Consider the following 17846-nt stretch of genomic DNA (forward strand, 5'->3'; position numbering starts at 1 on the left):
GTCCGAGAAAAGAAAATATTTTAAAAAAAGTTTAGCTGCCTTGGGGCGCGTCTAGGCTTCGACAATTTTCTGAGTCCGCCACTGCTCTACGTGTAGAGTTTATTTATAAATCAGAGAAATGCTTTCAAGAGAGGTATGTATGGTACGATAATATATTACCCTTGACCATGGCTAGCCTAACATTGTACTCTAGTGTGAGGGTTTCTTTGATTCATAGGATAGAAAAGGCATAGAAATAGGAAAAATATAGAATTGAGATATCATGCCTACTTAAATTTTATGGGATATGAAATATGTTTGATTGTAGCAATTTTCAAAAAAAAAATTTGCTATAAGATTTCTATTGGTTTATTCTTATATGATTAATTCCTGCAAAATATGTTCCTATTAATCAAACAACTTATATGGAAAAAATTTCATAGAACCTAAATCCTTTATAATTCCTATACAAAAGAATTTTCTAATGTTTTTCTATAGGATTTACACTACATGATTTCTACAGGATTAATTCCTATAGGATATATTTCTATGAATCAAACTATTTATATGGAAATGTTTCCATAAAACCTAAATCCTATAAAAAAATTGTATGAATCAAATGAGCCATTGGTGGAGGAAATTGTCATGAAACAGTATACAATGGCAGATTAATCTTAACTGAAATTCTGAACAAAACAGCAGAATCTGTGCAGTGAAGTGGAGTAAATGGCAGGTCATCAGTGGAGAGGAAAGGCACAAGAACCCACGCCTGGTTGCTTCTTCTTCTCGGTTACCCAAACAGGCACACTGTGAGTGGGTCGAGACAAGGCATTGGATACGGAGCAGCAATATACTACTCCCCCCTTGATTGTGCCCTGCCCAAAGTGTGAAAGTGGCAGCAGCTACCAGCGTGCGGCTGCGGCAGCTGAGCTGAAAGCTGGAACAGGTGCCGGTGGTCAAGGAAGCAGAGCCACCTTCCCGTTCTCGCTCGTCTTGGGGTCGTTCCTGAGGTGAGACCTTGCATTCTTGCTCTTGTTTTCCCAGTTGATATGAAACGTTATAGCCATTCGAGCACCAGATGCGAAAAAACCGGAGTTCCTTGCATGGATTTGGTTGGCGCGGAGGAATCTTGTTCTTGTCATTATGCATTTCTTTCTTCACTTCTTCTCCAGGAGCTCTGATTTCGCATGAATTGCAGGAGATTTCAAGATCTTGCTCACCTGGCCGCATTGCGAGCGAACCGGATGCGAAACTGACCTCCGGGGATGGAGGAATCGAGGCCGCGGAGGGCGCCGGCGAGGGTCCGGGCCGTGCCGATCGCCGTCACGCCGGAGGGATTCTGGTGCTGCCCCTCGCCGGCGGCCCTGCACAAGAGCCTCAAGAACCCGCACCACCACCATCACAGCACCGGCAACAACAGCAGCAAGCAGCAGCAGCGCAAGATCCCGTCAGCGCCCCCGTCCGTGGCGCCCTCCTCCGTGCAGAACGCGCCATCCGTAACCGGCGAATCGGCGCGCCGCGAAGCTCCCGACGAGCAGGAAACGGCGGCGGCCGAGGTGGCGGCGGATAAGCGGGAGGAGAAGACTGGCGACGTGGGAGGCGAGGCCCAGCAGCACATGATCTGCGTTGGATTTGGGCAGCCTGAGACGAGTGACCTGACGGTGATGCTCTACGGGAAGGAAGGGATTGCCGTCAGGATGAGTGTGCACAGGGATGTGCTCTGCGAAAGCAGCACATTCTTTGCTGAGAAGCTCTCGGAGGATGGTCATGGTGGCTCTCCGGTGCGCTGCGTGGAGATCCATGACTGTGATGATGCAGAGATCTATGTGGAGACCGTCGGGCTGATGTACTGCGATGAGGCGAAGCACAAGCTGCTCAAGCAGAATGTGTCTCGTGTGCTCCGCATCATGAAGGTATATGGATGTTCGGAAATGGTAACTCACATTTCAATATTGACATGTTTATTGCAGAACCTCATCTTGCTTAGATTGCATGAGTTACATTTTCCATAAGTTGCATGAGTTGCATTTTCCAAAAGAGTTACATGACAGTCAATTATTGCCCTGTTCTGATGTTTAGGCACTAGCAATACTAGGTAACACCATATTTTATAATCTTAGTTCATGTAGTCAATTGTCCTGCATATCTCACAATACTTGGCTAAATTTGCAGGTTGCTGAATCACTAGGTTTCCATGCCTGCGTCAAGTCATGCTTGGATTATTTGGAAGCAGTTCCTTGGGTAGGCGAGGAAGAAGATAGCGTTGTGTCGTCAATACGACATCTGCAGAGCAAAGCCTATGGAGTTAGCCCTTTACTGAAAAGGGTTACTTCTGACAGTGTGTACTCACCAACCGATACTTTATCTAACATTATGGAGATGGTCTTGAAGAGCAACGACGACAGGGGGCGTCGTGAGATGAAAGCCTTAGTTCTGAATCTTCTCAAGGACAGCAGCCGTTGCACGTATGGGACTTCAGACATCTGTTCTGAATTATTTTACAGTTCATGTCGGTGTTGCTTACAGAGACTTCAGCTGCTCTTTGCAGAAGCATCTGAAGCAGATTTCCCTTCTCAAGTTACACGGCAAATAACTCTGGAGACCGATAATCTCCTCTGGTTGGTCGAGATATTGGTTAACCACCGAATTTGTGATGATTTCGTGGTCATGTGGGCAAACCAAAGTGAGCTTGCCTCATTACATGAAAAATTGCCTGTTGCGTCTCGCCACACAGTTAGCTCTATCACAGCAAGGCTTTTTGTTGGCATTGGAAGAGGAGAAATGCTTCCGTCCAAGGACACTCGTCTTCTTCTCCTGCAAGTCTGGCTGCAGGCACTCATCGATGACTACTCATGGCTACAATGCAGCTGCCGGTCATTTGATAGGAAGCTCGTTGAGGAAGGGATTGGGCAGACAATCCTGACACTTCCTTTGGAAGACCAGCGGTCTATACTACTGTCATGGCTTGGGAGGTTCTTGAAATTAGGCGATAACTGTCCGAATTTACAGAGGGCGTTTGAAGTATGGTGGAGAAGGACTTTCGTCAGGCCTTATGTCAGTCAGACAAGGTAACGTGCTATGATCAAACACAAATTCATCTTGAAATCATAGGGAAGAGTAGTGATTGACAGATTGTGCCCATAAATTCTTTCGGAGATTGCCGTGGTCAATCTGATAGTGGACTACCTGAAACCCGGTGAGAATCTAGGTGGCTAGCTTTTTTCTTATCATGTAAATGTCGATGGCACCAGAAATTTGTATGAGTGCACATTTGGCCTATGTGTAAAGCTGTATGGTTTTCCACTAGTTATTATAAGAAAACCTCGACCAATAGCTCCCTCCCCTTTGTACCTCTGTTTGATTTTCATGTTCTTATCAAATATGACCAGCACTTCCCTTTGTTATGGTTACCTGAAGGTTGCTTGCATGAACTGGGGGCCCCGGTACCCACCCGAATCCCTCAAAATCACTCACTGATATGACAAAAGCAGAAGTCACTTTCATAGTAAATGTCTCTTTCTCAGAAGCTTACAGATAGAAAAAATGGTGACTGTGTGCATGTATAGTCCATTTCAGGTCTTACATTTCCCCATGAAACTTGTACAAGCCCAAAAAATCCCCGAAAATCTCCTTGTGAACTTCCCAAACAAGCTGATCTAGATGACACTGACCGACTGATCTATCACATTTTGTTTCTCTAGACTAACTCGGTTGAGGACTTGAGGTTTCTGTATAATGCAGAAACATTTCAAGAAAACATAAGTGAAACACAGAAACATTTTAAATAAAATAAGATAGATGCTGACAAGAAGTATGCGCATCAAAATCTGACAAATTTCTCTTTATTGCTTATATTGTGACATTCGTACCATGATTGTAGATTTTTTTTGTTTCCATTTGTGATCATCACCATATAATGTTTCTCTTTACTTCTTTAGGTATCAGAGTTCTGTTTTGCTCGTCTCTGAGGGCAACATGATCTTCATATGAAAAAAAAATCCCCACAGAAAAAGAGAGTGCTAAATGTTCTTCATGTGGAAAATATATTCCTTTGGACCATTTTTTTATTTCTTTAACTGACTTAAATTTGGATAAAGATGGCGGATGAACCCTTAGATGGAGGACTAGGGCATGATTAGGAGAAAGAAAGGAGCTATCGCTACCTATGACCATGCCTGTATACATCAACTTGGCCCAGATGCTCTCTGTGTCATGGTATCAGTGGAAGCTTGCACCTCAGAAATGACATGGAAAGCAACACAACTTAGCATTTAGTGATGCTGATGATGATGACATGATGTGATGCTTTTAGTAAGCGTCATTGTCGATGACTCATGGGACATATTTGTGATTCGACTGCATCTTATTGAATCTGAAACAAGCGTAGATCCCACGCGCCTTGTCTGGGATGCATGAATTTTCCTGAAAATGGCTCAATTCCTGCATGAAACAAGAAAAAATTCCAATTGTATCTATAAAAGATTGAGGAAGGGGGAAAGATGAACATGTGACCTTTTTCCTCATGATCGAGGTTTTGGTACGAAAGCTTATTCGCTAAAATGGCAATTTGGCATGTTCTAATTTTTTATGTTCGCAGTTATCTTTTTGTTTGGGGATACGTCAGAAGTTCAATAATCTGAATTCTGAGGTAGTGTCTCTACTAAATTTCTGCCTAACATGAGCTGAACCAACTGCCCCACATGGTGTGTCTCAGATCAGCAAGTTACAGTGGAGCTTGCTTGATTATGCATGTACCTAATCATCTCATTAGCTGATACCAACTCTGGGCGTGTATTGGCAATAACATATGTGTAAGCATGCAATAGACAAATATCTTTCTTTGCATCTGCATGTTACTGTTGTTATTGCTTTCTTTTATTGTATGCAGGAGTGGTGCTAGTTGTGCCTAATTAAAATGCTGAGCAGAGAACTACATGGCACGGATTGGTGAAGTATCTTATTGAGCCGGTGAACCTAACTAGAGTAAAGTAAGAACTTCTATGCACCAAGTCTCCTAGTTGTGTATTGTGGTCAAGGATACGTTGTACGGAGTATTTTTTTTTTTATCATGAAGCCATTTGATGGATCAAATTATTTTCCTAAACCAAGATAAACTATTTAGGAGTGGGGTGGAGTTTTTTGCACTAGATGGATAGAGAGTGCAGTAGAGGGATACTTAGAAAATTTGCACTGTTTTATAAAGTTGCATTACAAGAATGGGTAGGATAGGCCAGTCTAAAAAAAACTGGATACCAGCAGACTACACTTGTTTCAAATAACTCCCTTTGGCAAAAGGTCTGTCTACAAAAGCAAATACGATTAGCCAGGGATTTTAATAAATAATCTATACCTACAAGAAGATTGTACAATTTTTATGTTTAATAACGTGCAACTACCCAATCTACAAATTTTCCCTTGCAAAATACAAATACCCCGTGTGGCTATATATATTTAAAAATGAGCCTACCTTAATTGCATGTTTAAAACTGAAAAGTCAATTCGGCTCCCAGGTGCATATGCTCCCTCTGCCAAAAAAGTATATTTCGAAATGTTGAAACATTTTGATAAAAAAATCTACATGTACATCTCTATAATATATGTGCTCGTTTGTCAAGTTTCTCGAGGAAACCAATATTTGTATGTCTATGTAAAAAAAATAGTATTGAATTTTGTCTTTTTTACACACGTCACACACACGACAAATCGATTTTTCATGAAACGACTTTGTGAGTGTATAGCATGTGAAGATGTACGTGCGAAAACAGCAATCTCAAAACCGGGCATAAATTTACGCTTGTATTTAGGTGTTTCTTCAGAGTTTAGGCTCAGCAATATACGCACAGCTACGTACAGATCCGAAATCTAAAATAAACAACGAAGAATATTTTGTCTTAAGCCTAACTTTTGTAAATTGTATCACAGAAAAAATCATGTACTCAATAAAATAATAATATCATTAGATGCTATTATGTTTATATTAGAGCATATCCAGCCGTGCTCCTATGCAACGCTAAATTGATCGGAGCGCCCAAACATAGTGCTAGTGTTTGGGGAGCATCGGCGCATGGTGACATCGTTTAAGAAGCACCAACCTACACCCAGCGAGCCTCACAAAACGACGTGTTCATAAATTATTTTCAGTTTTCTTCCTCAAATTCAACCATATCTGTAACAAAGCTGCATAGTTTCATCTTAAAATAAGTTTTGCAATAACAGAAACCAGAAATAAAATAATTCATACAATTTAAGTAAAATGAAATCCGAGAAGGTCAACTAGATCAAGTGACATTTTGTTCGACTTGATCATTTTGGAGTGTGTGATGAATAAGCTCATTACAGGATTTAAGCTCATTACAGGATTTCCGAATGTATGGCGAGGAAATCAGCGAACTCGGCTGACACGTGGTGATCAACTTAGGAAAGAGGTCATTTTCTATTATACAGATGACCATCAACCACTGTAGCAACGCGCTCACTCTCGATGATCATGTTGTATATGATCACACAAATATTCATGACCTTTCACATATGATATGTTGACTAGGTAAAAGTAGGGTATCAAATAATAAAATAAACAAGCTTGGAGCACACACCAAATGCCCGGCTCGACATCGTTCCTACGACTCTCCTGGTGGAGATTTTTTCTGATCTAGTGGAGATGAAATTGTCTTCACAAATATGGACTGTCTTAGATAGATGTCATCATCTAGGTAGTACCCTGATGTGTATTGGTGGCCATTGATTTTTTTTGGATAAAGGGCGCTTCATTACTCAAAATATTCAAGCATTACACCCAGCCTCTGCATAACTAAGATGCACAGAGCCGTTCGAGTATCAAGTCTGAACAAGTAAAATATAAAAGATCGATCGAAAGAGCCAAACTAGACTATGTTTCATTGGCTTCAATCCGCCTAATATGCAGCCACCCATGTTGGGAAATAAACTTCCTGACCGTGTTCTCCAACCGTGTAGACACCTCCATAAAGAGGTCTCGGTCCTCCAAGCGCTGAAGTGGCGACCATGAACGAAGAAAAGTCGTACATCAGTAAATGACCTGCATGAGAGAAGAATTCTTGTCATTGAAAACCTTTTCATTTCTACATAACCATAGCGTCCATACGACAACAATCGTGCCCAGATAAGCGTTTTATACCTAGTATCTACCACATTTAGCCAATTACCAAATATATTTACAACGCTACGAGGCGGGTATAAGGTAGAACCCATCTCAATGATTGGCCATATAGATCTAGCAAACCTACAGTTTAAAAAATGTGTCTTATTGTCTCATCTTGATGACAGAAAACACATTTCTTACAACCGTGCCAGTTGTGTTTAACAAGGTTGTCTTTGGTTAAAATCACTCCGCAACGAAGGTACCATGCAAAAAACTTTCGTCTTCAGTGGTATCTTCATCTTTCAAATGTATTTACTATTGATAACCAGTTGACTAGGAATGATAAGCGCCCTATATAATGAATGGACCGAGAAAACACCGTTCTTGGTGAGGTTCCATCTGATTTCATCAGCCCCCTGGGATAATTGTATTGAAACTAACCTCTATAGCAATTCATTCCAACTAGTGAGCCGGGGGCCAATTAGGCCTGAACATCATAGTTACACTCTGATGAATGTCCTTCAGCAAGTCTCTCGAACAATGGAGAGTGTTATAGCATGTTGATGCCATTGTAAGATCCCTCCATGCTAAAGAAAGCGTGCCAAATCCGCATGCCATAGTCTAGCAACTTTAACTGACACACCACATTCTCTTGTATGACATTTGTACAAGCGTGACCAAGCAAATGGATAGCATATCAATGCTTTCAAACATCGCAATAAATCCTCTCAATGTGTTGTATGCCAGGATTTGAGCTTTGTTTTTTTTATTTGGTGCCCTCAAATAGATTGGTCCAAACACTTCCGCCACCGCCATGGAGAATCTAACCATATGCTTTAATGGTTGTGGACTCGAACATGCATAAGTAGTTGAATGGATCGTAGCGAACAAGAGGGGGGGTGAATGGTCGCTAGGCGATGTTTGTTTCCCGCAGTTCCTCCCACAAAAGGGAGTACGTCTGCGTTGAGGAGGTGCTAGTCTCACACAAGAGGCTAGACGGCCACACCACGAAGGAAGGCCTCACCTTCTTCCTCGAGAGATCTCCACAAAGGGGCTCCCCCTTCTCCACTAAGGCACCGGTCGAGGCGGTGGTTCCTTCACAAGGTTGGGGCGAGCTCCACAACACTAGGAGGCTCCCAACACCCTATGGGGCTAGCAAACCTCCAAGCTAGCCTCCATGGGAGCACTTCCTCCAAGATCCCACCATAGGAACCCTAACACCAAGATCCACCAAGGACTAGCAAGTATTGGTGAAATCTCTCTTGGTATAACTATAGATCGGGGCCTCCTCCAGCACTCCTCCAAATTTGGGCAAGATTGATTGGGTAGGTGGGGAGATCCTCAAGGTTTGAGCCCAGCAATAATGGAGGAGAGAGAGAGAAGAGCTAAAAACGAGCTGGGGAAGAAGGGGTCTTTTTATAGGGCCCCTCCAATCCAACCATTATGTGCAGTTTCCGCACAACCGGTATTACCGCTTTGGCAAGCGGTAGTACCGCTCTGGATTCGAAATCCCCCACAAATTTAGCCACGTGGAGTCATAGCGGTAGTACTGCTTGCGGTACCGCTTGAGGTACCGCAATGACCTCTGTGAGTTCCTGGACCCTCGCGCGGTACCTTAGCGGTACCACAACGGTGGTGCCGTAACTTGCGTTACGGTACTTAAGCGGTACCAAGGCGGTACTACCGCTCTCAAGCGGTACTACCGCTCAAGGTACCGTAGAGGTACCGTAAGGCTCTCTGTGGGACTTTTCAGTGCAATCTTCCAGAGCGGTACTGCAGGGCGGTACCAGTAGGGTAGCGGTACTATCGCTCCTGGTACCGGTAGTACCGGTCAGGCAGAAACTACTTTTTCCTCTTTTCCTCTCCAACCATGTCACCTCGCGACACACACACAAAACCAGAAAACCTATAAGCTACGCTTCAGTCTTCCGATCATGACGTGTTCAGTGAGGGCACCGTGCACCTGCAAATCTATCAAAGACAATCTTTGCACACGGTTAAATTCATTCAAGTGTTGTTATCAAACACACAAAACACGGGATATAGACCTTGCTCTTTCAGTAGTCATCTTGTGTATATGTAGGAGATCCATATGCTAGCATGCTGGTAGCAGTAATGCATTTTTTAATAGATGAGCAATCATACATTTTTGTGCAGTCTTTCTTCAACATGGAGTTGTTATGGTACTTCCTTGCACCATACACCAGCTTCATAAACAACTCTTCTTTCATCCTAAAGCACCACCAGAAATCCTTTGGGGATACATGTTACTTCGTCGGAAAAATAGTTGACATATAGACAATGACCCTCCATTCTTTGCCTTGGTTTGGTCTTCCTTTTGCCAAAATTTGAGCCTACACTAGTAAATAAAACCTACTAATGGCTTTGCGTTTTATCCATTGGTGACATGGATCTGGCACGCCACCAGTATGACGCCACAGCCAGTGACCCACTGGTACGTAGTACTGGTGGGGTTGCATGGCCACACCACCAGTATGGGTAATACTAGTGGTGTGGCGCATTACGTCACCAGTATTGGAACCAGTAGTGGTGCGCTGCACGTCACTATTAGCGAACACGGTGGTGGTATTTTCGTCATTTTGGTATTTTTTTCATTTCTACACACCACTTATTTATTTTCTAATGTTTTCTTTGGCTGATTTCATTCAACTTTTATGGCAGTAGTTCTCGCTATATAAAAAACTACATGCATAAGAAACTTATTAACTTATAATCGTCAGTCAAACATATACTCCCTCCATTTCTAGATATAAGGTGTATAGTTTTTTGAGAAAAAAAATTCTGAGTATAAGGTCTATTGCATTGCAGACAATTTCTTTATGTATTTGATTGTGTTTCCTTATCTTTTGCGAACTTCTCTATTTTCATGTGTCAATTGTCCGTGGGTAATCTCGCCCAAACCTGATATAATTTCCCCTCTATGTACATTCTTTCATTTTCATGCAAAAAAAAACCTTATATCTAGAAACAGAGGAAGTATTTATTAACAATGTTAATTGGTTCAACATCTTGACAATCATCCTAGACAGGATTGCCTAAATGTTCACAATATATATCAAACAAATGACATGCATACGAAACGTATTGACTTATAATAACTAGAACACTCTATATGTATGCTCTCCATCACAAATATCATGTTCAAGTTGGGCTGCCCCGTGGTATTGAAATCTTGATTGTGATAAGCACAACTTGTTCAACCTGTATATCCTCCTCACCCGGATGAAGCCTGGTGATCAGGGGGGATACGTGAGCACCCCTTCTCTGCTCGACACGTGTCTAACGATGTTACCAATGTACACGCATCGACGCGGTCCAGCGCGTCGAGTGGAAGGGCGGAGAGACGCGGGGAAGGTGCACGGCGACGCGCTTGGCCGGGGAGACACTTGGCGCGACCTCAGATGCGCGAGGTGATGGCCGGCGAGGTGGAGCTGCAGGCCGTCGAGGTAGTGGCCGTTAGTGAGTGGCCGTTAGTGGTCGTTAGTGAGTAGCAGGATCCAACGGTGGTGGACCAAATCCAACGGTGATAACCGGGTGCTCACGTATCCCCCTGATCACCAAATCCACTCTCTCACCCGGATGAAGCCTGGTCCCTCCTCACCCATGTGGAAATCTTGGCCCGCCTCTCTGTTCAAGGGCAGATGGCATCGACCTTTGTCTTGCACACAATAGGGTTGACACGACCTACTCCAAGACACCAGGGTGGTAATGGAGGAAACCGTTTTCTTAGGAAATTTCTAATATGACGTCGTGGATGCAAAACAAATGGAGAAATGAGTTAAAAGACCGCCACAAATCATGGACACAAAAATAAGAAATAAAGACGATGAATAACTACATTTGAAAAACATACCACATTGTGTTTGACAAAATTAGAGTTTGTCAAATGAGTCACAAATGACACGTCATTAAAGGAATTGGCTTGCGGTATGGTATCCAAGAGGCGATATTCCTCATCCTCGGAAAGGTTTCATCTTTGGGCGATAATGATAGACTTAAATGAGCCTTTGTTGCCACTGCTGATATAGAGAACACTTATCCTCGGCATACTTATCTAACTAATCAATGCTTACACCTTAGACATATGATGTAGGAGGGTGCAATCTTCACGGCACCTAACAACGTATACGAGTTGCCCACTATAAAGGACACTGATACTTCCAATGGATAGAGAGGGCACGAAAAGATTATTTAACCCAACATGACAATATCTGACTGCTCAGCGGCGTGTCGGGGCCATGTGGTGTGGAGAGGGCGCGAGAGAGTGAGGGGAGTGTCGTTTCACTCGATCCACATCAAAGGAACTGCTGGGGGAGGAGGGTGGTTAGGTAGGGTCGTGCTCGGGTAGCCCTGCACATAGATCGATGCCATAGATCACAATGAAACACCACCGCCACGTTAATACTATTGACGCGGTATAATGTCCCGTCACCATAAAGGATGTCATGCCGCTGCCCGGCCGAACTACTGGGTTCAACATAGTGTTGGCGTTGTGGTACTTTTAGCATGCCAAGAGATGCCACTTAATTTGTAAATAGAGAAGACAAGAGATGATCCTCAAGTGTACATCATCAACTACCACCTCATTCGCTTCCTCTTCCACAATAGCTTTTAAACAACAAAAGTACCAAAATCAAATATGTAATTATTGTGTAAGATAGTAGTCTAGTTGTCTAACCGCTACAGTTTTGGCAAAAATATCAAAAACCTTCCACAACAATGATGATGGAGTTTCCTCAAGCACGCAAAAGTATTTGAGAACTGTCACAACACTTGTAAATTTTTCATTCTGTTTGAAATAGTAGTACCAGTACCAGTATATATACGGCGATAGTTTCGGCGGTAAAACAAGTCAACCCCGCCACTCCTCACTCTCTCCCTCGTTCTTCCCAATCATTGACTGATTCCCTCCGTCGTCGGCACGACGCCCGCAACGCGTTCGACGGAATGCGCCGCCGCGCACCGCCCATGTGGGCGCCTCCCGTGCCGCCCGCCGCGCGCACGAGCGAGACGTCGCTGTGCCAGCTGCGCCGCGCCGCGCTGGGACTGGGAGGGTGGCGCGAGGGGGACGTCACCTTTTTGACCCGGCAACCGCCTCCTCCACCACCTCCTCCGCTTCCCCTCCTCCTCCTGCCGTCCATGTCACGCATTTGTTCCCTTTTGCTCCCACCCCGCTTGTCCTCTTCCCACCCCTGCCCGCCTACTTGTCGCTCGCGTCTCTCTCTCTCTCGCGCGCGGCCTCTCTCCTCTCTTTATCCTCCCCGTGGGCGCCGTCCAGCCTACGCGACCGCTGGTTGCCTCGCCCGCCCGCCGGCTCTTTCTTGCCGCATCGCCGATCGCCCTCCCTTCTGGCATCACTTCGATTTCCAAGGTTTGCTCAGCTGTTTCAAATTCTTTGTTTTGATCCCGTCCTAGGATCGGGCTTTACTGATTTGCTTCTGCCGTTCTTCTTTCGATCCCGTGCTCAACCTCTGACATCAGTCCTTCTTGATTTTCTTGATGCTGATGGGTCAATTCGAACTGCCCTCTGCTCGTTCAAGAACTCAGAGCTTCCATAGAGCTTGGCCTGGCGCTATCCTCTCTATGATCCCGATCGATTTGATCGAGTGAAAAAAAAAACAGTCCAGTGGGTTGCCAGAGAGACCTTCTGATGTGGGGAAAGTTCCCTTTGTCAGTCTAATCACGCTATGCCTGTCGGCACTGGTATGGGGAAACATGGGCTTGCCGGTGCTCAGGAATCTTGCCGGATAGTTTGGTTGCCACTTGCTACTGATCATCACTGTGTGGTCATCATGCCCTATTCTTAGAGAAGCGCGCGCCTGTCTTTTGTCTGAACGCATGGCCATTGGTTGCTCTTGGAGCCCCCTTGCTGAATTGATCGCAAGAATATTTGTTGTGTCCCATTGGATGTTGAATAATCTCCACCCCTTGTTAGGTGCCTTGCGAAGACAAATATTAGGTCATCATCGCTTAAGGGTTGGCCTCCACTGATTGCCAACGAGCCTACTAGTAGTTCATCACTGATGCAAAGTTGCTTTGCTGCATTGGGGATGTTTTTCTTGTTATTTCTTGTCTCCTCAGAATGACACTGATGATATGTGAGTGACATGTGGTTTGGTTCATCACTGACCACCTTTGTTCAATACTTCGATGTGGCCCATAGGTAATGCAGAAATGCCAACCCTTGGATTACTGAAGCCTAGATCTGTTACTGAAACACAAATGAAATATGTCGCTGTGGCCACAAGCTCCGTTTCTGAATATGCCATCCTCCCCGTTGCAGGCTAAAAGCAATTTGATCCTCTGTTTCTGAATTCATCGTCTTCCCTGTTGCAGGCTAAAAGCAATTTGATCCTCTGTTTCTGAATTCATCGTCTTCCCTGTTGCAGGCTAAAAGCAATTTGATCTTCAGATAAGCTCAAGATCATGGGTTGGTTAAATAAGATCTTCAAAGGCTCAGTAAACAGAGTTTCAAGGGGTCACTATGATGGCAACTGGCATGAAGGCAATTCACCTGATCACATCAGAGTTAGCTTCTTGCCATTTACTCTCTGTCTACCCATATGCATACTTCTCAATCATTTATTCTTTCTAGTTTCTATTGCAGCTAGTTCTTTCTTGATCATATAACCTAAGCATAAACACATTCAGTAGAAGTTAAAACAACTGGCCATCAACATTTTGTTCCATGTGATTATTCAGGACCTTTAGGATGCATATACCTGATATGAAAGAATGGTCGTTCAAGTTGCTTGTCGTGATTGCTGTAGGGTGCATATGACGAAAGCGACAATGAAGATATGGATCGAGCTATTGCATTATCTCTAGCAGAGGGAGATCCTGATAAGGGAAAGGCTGTTGGTTAGTATTCCAATCAATTCTTATCCTATTATCCCTTCGTGTATTCTATTTGTAACCGACTATCTTGTCTTATATGATAAATGTTAGCTCCTTGGGAACAGTCGCCTCTGCAATGGAAATGACCCAGTACAGTCAGTTACTAAGTATAGTTTTTTTTTGCTTACCATTCTCATTGGTGATTTTAATGCAGAGCCTGATTACAGTTTGGAGGAAGATGAACAACTTGCACGGGCTCTGCAGGAGAGCCTTAATACCGAGTCTCCTCCTCATCAACACGTTCCTGTCAGAAATGTTCCATCAGAGAGTATCCCAACAAGGGAGCCGCCTCAGCCTGTCTTTCCCTCAAGTGGATACAGGTACCTACTGGCTGCTATGGTTTATTTGATCTTCAATCTTAACAAATTTTTAGTTGCAAAAAATCACAAGTTGTATTGTTTTTTTCCCAACACATGTTATATTCGGTTAATGCTCCAGTATGTATGTTTCTTCTCCTGCTGCATTCCATTTCTCTGTTTTGAAACACAATAGTGTTGCTATGGAGTTTTATCAAAATAGTAGTGTTGCAAAACTAGAACCACTCCCTTAGTTTTATCTGAAAATACAATGCAAATATAAGTAGTAGTTGGATGATTAGCTCACACTTAAATAGTAAAAGAGGGCCTGCAATTTGTATTTTCTACGAGCTTGCAGGTTCCACAAAGTTGCGGAATGGTTAGCCTTCACATATGGATGCTAGCAGTCCTTTTTCTTTTTCACAGAATGATTAGCTCCATACTCCCAGTGCAAATTCTCCGTCATTTGTTGCCTTAAAATAAGCAACATCAGTAGTATAATTGCCAGTCTTGATTTTATTAGAAGAACCCACTATTGTATGCTTCTGTTTATTCATAGCTATTTACAACTTGTGTAGGACTTGTGCTGGATGCAAAAATCCGATTGGCCATGGACGTTTTCTTAGTTGTATGGATGCAGTCTGGCACCCTCAGTGCTTTAGATGCTTTGCTTGCAACAAGCCCATATCTGAGTATGAGGTACAAAAACCTACAGCCTGTATCTACATTCAATAAGATCAAATAATTAACGCCAGTGTTTCTTCTATGCAGTTCGCCATGCATGAAGACCAGCCATACCACAAATCCTGCTATAAAGATTTTTTCCATCCAAAATGCGATGTCTGCAAGAGCTTTGTGAGTGTTCTGCAGCCATTTTTATGGAAGAGCATAAAATTAGCTAGAGTTAAGTTCTTGATATGAGTTGAATTGCATTATTGTGTTTTCTTCCCAGATTCCAACAAATAAGAATGGCCTGATCGAATACCGGGCACATCCTTTCTGGATGCAGAAGTACTGTCCTTCCCATGAAGATGATGGCACTCCCAGGTGTTGCAGTTGTGAAAGGATGGAGGTCAGTAAAGATTTTAGATTCCTCAACCAGATCATCTTTTCCAGGTTGGCTGGTTCCTGGTAGCTTTCATTGAAAATTGGAAAAAGGTTGATTTTAAGTAATGTTTTCTGTACCAGTATAACCACTTATTATCAGTGTAACATAGATGGAACTAGCTAGAGCACTTACTCCTGGTTTTGTCATATGGTTCTCAGTAGTGACGTACAGACTACAGCTTAGTATGAGTCTTGAAAATCCGCCTTAGTACAATGTTCAAATATATCTAACTAACTAATAGCTATACAAAGTATTTTCTGTGTCACTATTGGTTGTTTAAGTTAAGTATAAAGTTATTCCTTTTACCGTTTGATGTATGGGCATATTCTTAACTATTTCCTTTGGTATATAAGAATTATATTTAGAGTAATCCATTTTATTTCTTCCTGGAATTCAGCCAACAGATGTCAAATATATAACGTTGGAGGATGGAAGGAAACTCTGCTTGGAATGTCTGACTTCTGCAACAATGGATTCTCCAGAATGCCAACATCTTTACATGGATATTCAGGAATTTTTTGAAGGTTTGAATATGAAAGTAGAACAGCAAGTTCCATTACTTTTGGTAGAGAGGCAGGCTCTTAATGAAGCGTTGGAAGCTGAGAAAAGTGTAAGTAAGATGATAATATGGTTATCTAGTGCGTACAATTCTTAGTTACTCCCAACTTATGAGTTTCTTACTTTCCTTCCTCTCAGGGACATCACCTTCCCGAAACCAGAGGTCTGTGTCTCTCTGAAGAACAAATTGTCAGAACTGTGAGTTTCTAAATGCCGCTGCAGTACTCCATTTATTTGAGTACAAGCATGTACAATACTCCGTATTATGGTTTACAATTCCATATACTGAGTAATCCAATGCGTTCCAGATCTTAAGAAGACCAACAATTGGACCAGGAAACAGAATCATGGATATGATTACGGGACCATACAAGCTGGTCAGGCGGTGTGAAGTGACTGCGATCCTTATACTGTACGGGCTACCAAGGTATTATTGTGTATTTCTTTCCCCTGACTGATCCTTACTCTTTAAGACCTTGGTTAATTCAAAATTCATTACCTGTCACAAAATTCTTATGTATCGATTTATCCAGATATGTTTTCTCATTAAATTAGTTGTCATGCAGATTGCAAACAGGCTCCATTCTTGCTCACGAAATGATGCACGCATATCTTCGCCTGAAAGGTAAGTGTACTTATGATCATCATTCTTTAGGAAGATTCACTCGCATCCGCATCCTAGTCTCACCATGACAGTGTCGCCTTCTTTTTTTCTTACTGTAGGATACCGATCCCTTAGTCCTCAGGTTGAAGAAGGCATCTGTCAAGTCCTATCCCACATGTGGCTCGAGTCCGAAATCATCGCCGGCGCTACGAGCAATGCTGCGTCCACCTCGGCAGCATCATCGTCGTCTTCCTCCTCAACTGCTACCTCTTCGAAGAAGGGCGCAAAGACAGAGTTTGAGAAGAAGCTCGGAGCGTTCATCAAGAACCAGATCGAAACAGACTCTTCCGTGGAGTACGGAGATGGTTTTCGGGTGGGCAACCGGGCGGTCGAACGGTACGGATTAAGAAGCACCCTTGACCACATGAAGATCACAGGGTCTTTTCCTATTTGATCATCATTCAAGTAAAGCGAAGGACATTCCTCGATTTGTGAAGATGGCTGCATACTTTGGAGGGTTAAATTAGACACGTCATACATTATACCACAGTATAAGATTAGTTTACAGTAAAGAAAGAAGAGAAAGAAAGATAGTCTGTACACATATTTGTAAAATTTACTGTCGTTTTGTGAAATAATAATACTATGTAAGTCTTCAGATATAGAGGTGCTACAACTGTTTTCCACATTACCAACATCTTTAAATAATGGCGTGCGTGCCTTGAGTCTTATGTACTGTACATGTTCAAAATCGTGCGAACCATATTTACTTGGAGGTTTGCGGTCGTAGAGCTAGGGTATAGTTGTATTTTGCGATTTCAAAAGTGTCATCTGGGGATCGAAGGACATAATCAGTGACTGGTTAATTAAGATCTATGTAGCCATTTTACATGAAAGGACTACTTGTGTGAGTGAGAACGATTGAACAAAGGAACATATCAAGGAAAGGGATAGAGGAAATGGATAAAAATATGGACCAACTTTGTTTTTTGAACTTTTAAATTGATCTAGAATAGGTAAGTGAAATATATGCGGTATTTTTGCCATGCACTGATATAACATCAAATAAAAAATATGTGTTAACTCACCATGTGGATTTAGCTCTATGAATTTTTCTAATATCGCCACATACAAAATGTACATTGTCTCGCCGATATGATTCTAAATCTTGAAGTTATGATTTACCACTAAATTAAAAAATGATTAAGTTAAATTTTCTGTGACTTTTTTATTCACCATGAAATTTGTTATCACAAGATGTTAATC

The 17846-nt window shown here is 42.7% G+C and overlaps 2 protein-coding genes across 2 annotated transcripts; both read left to right on the plus strand.

The window, feature by feature from the left end:
* The first annotated feature begins 766 nt into the window (after positions 1-766).
* On the plus strand, positions 767-3310 carry LOC127321693 (BTB/POZ domain-containing protein At3g50780). The gene is made up of 3 exons (XM_051350719.2): positions 767-989; positions 1178-1892; positions 2152-3310. Exons 2-3 carry the CDS (start codon positions 1245-1247, stop codon positions 3049-3051), a joined length of 1548 nt encoding a protein of 515 aa, XP_051206679.1. The 5' UTR covers positions 767-989; positions 1178-1244; the 3' UTR covers positions 3052-3310.
* An 8945-nt stretch (positions 3311-12255) lies between these two features.
* LOC127321700 (protein DA1-related 1) lies at positions 12256-17311 on the plus strand. Its single transcript, XM_051350723.2, has 12 exons — positions 12256-12488; positions 13507-13645; positions 13888-13978; positions 14169-14334; positions 14889-15009; positions 15082-15165; positions 15263-15382; positions 15816-16028; positions 16115-16174; positions 16285-16403; positions 16543-16601; positions 16700-17311. Exons 2-12 carry the CDS (start codon positions 13544-13546, stop codon positions 17032-17034), a joined length of 1470 nt encoding a protein of 489 aa, XP_051206683.1. The 5' UTR covers positions 12256-12488; positions 13507-13543; the 3' UTR covers positions 17035-17311.
* The last annotated feature ends 535 nt before the right edge of the window (positions 17312-17846 follow it).

Source organism: Lolium perenne, chromosome 5 (assembly GCF_019359855.2).
Source record: "Lolium perenne isolate Kyuss_39 chromosome 5, Kyuss_2.0, whole genome shotgun sequence".
Taxonomy (NCBI): domain Eukaryota; kingdom Viridiplantae; phylum Streptophyta; class Magnoliopsida; order Poales; family Poaceae; genus Lolium; species Lolium perenne.

What these genes read in the sequence shown, in the direction of transcription:
- LOC127321693 (XM_051350719.2), top strand. Translation starts at nt 1,245, where the DNA reads ATGGAGGAATCGAGGCCGCGGAGGGCGCCGGCGAGGGTCCGGGCCGTG. An exon ending in GTGTGCTCCGCATCATGAAG is followed by an intron (nt 1,893 to 2,151) that starts GTATATGGATGT and finishes CTAAATTTGCAG; the next exon opens with GTTGCTGAATCACTAGGTTT.
- LOC127321700 (XM_051350723.2), top strand. Translation starts at nt 13,544, where the DNA reads ATGGGTTGGTTAAATAAGATCTTCAAAGGCTCAGTAAACAGAGTTTCA. An exon ending in GCAGTTGTGAAAGGATGGAG is followed by an intron (nt 15,383 to 15,815) that starts GTCAGTAAAGAT and finishes CCTGGAATTCAG; the next exon opens with CCAACAGATGTCAAATATAT. An exon ending in AAGAACAAATTGTCAGAACT is followed by an intron (nt 16,175 to 16,284) that starts GTGAGTTTCTAA and finishes AATGCGTTCCAG; the next exon opens with ATCTTAAGAAGACCAACAAT.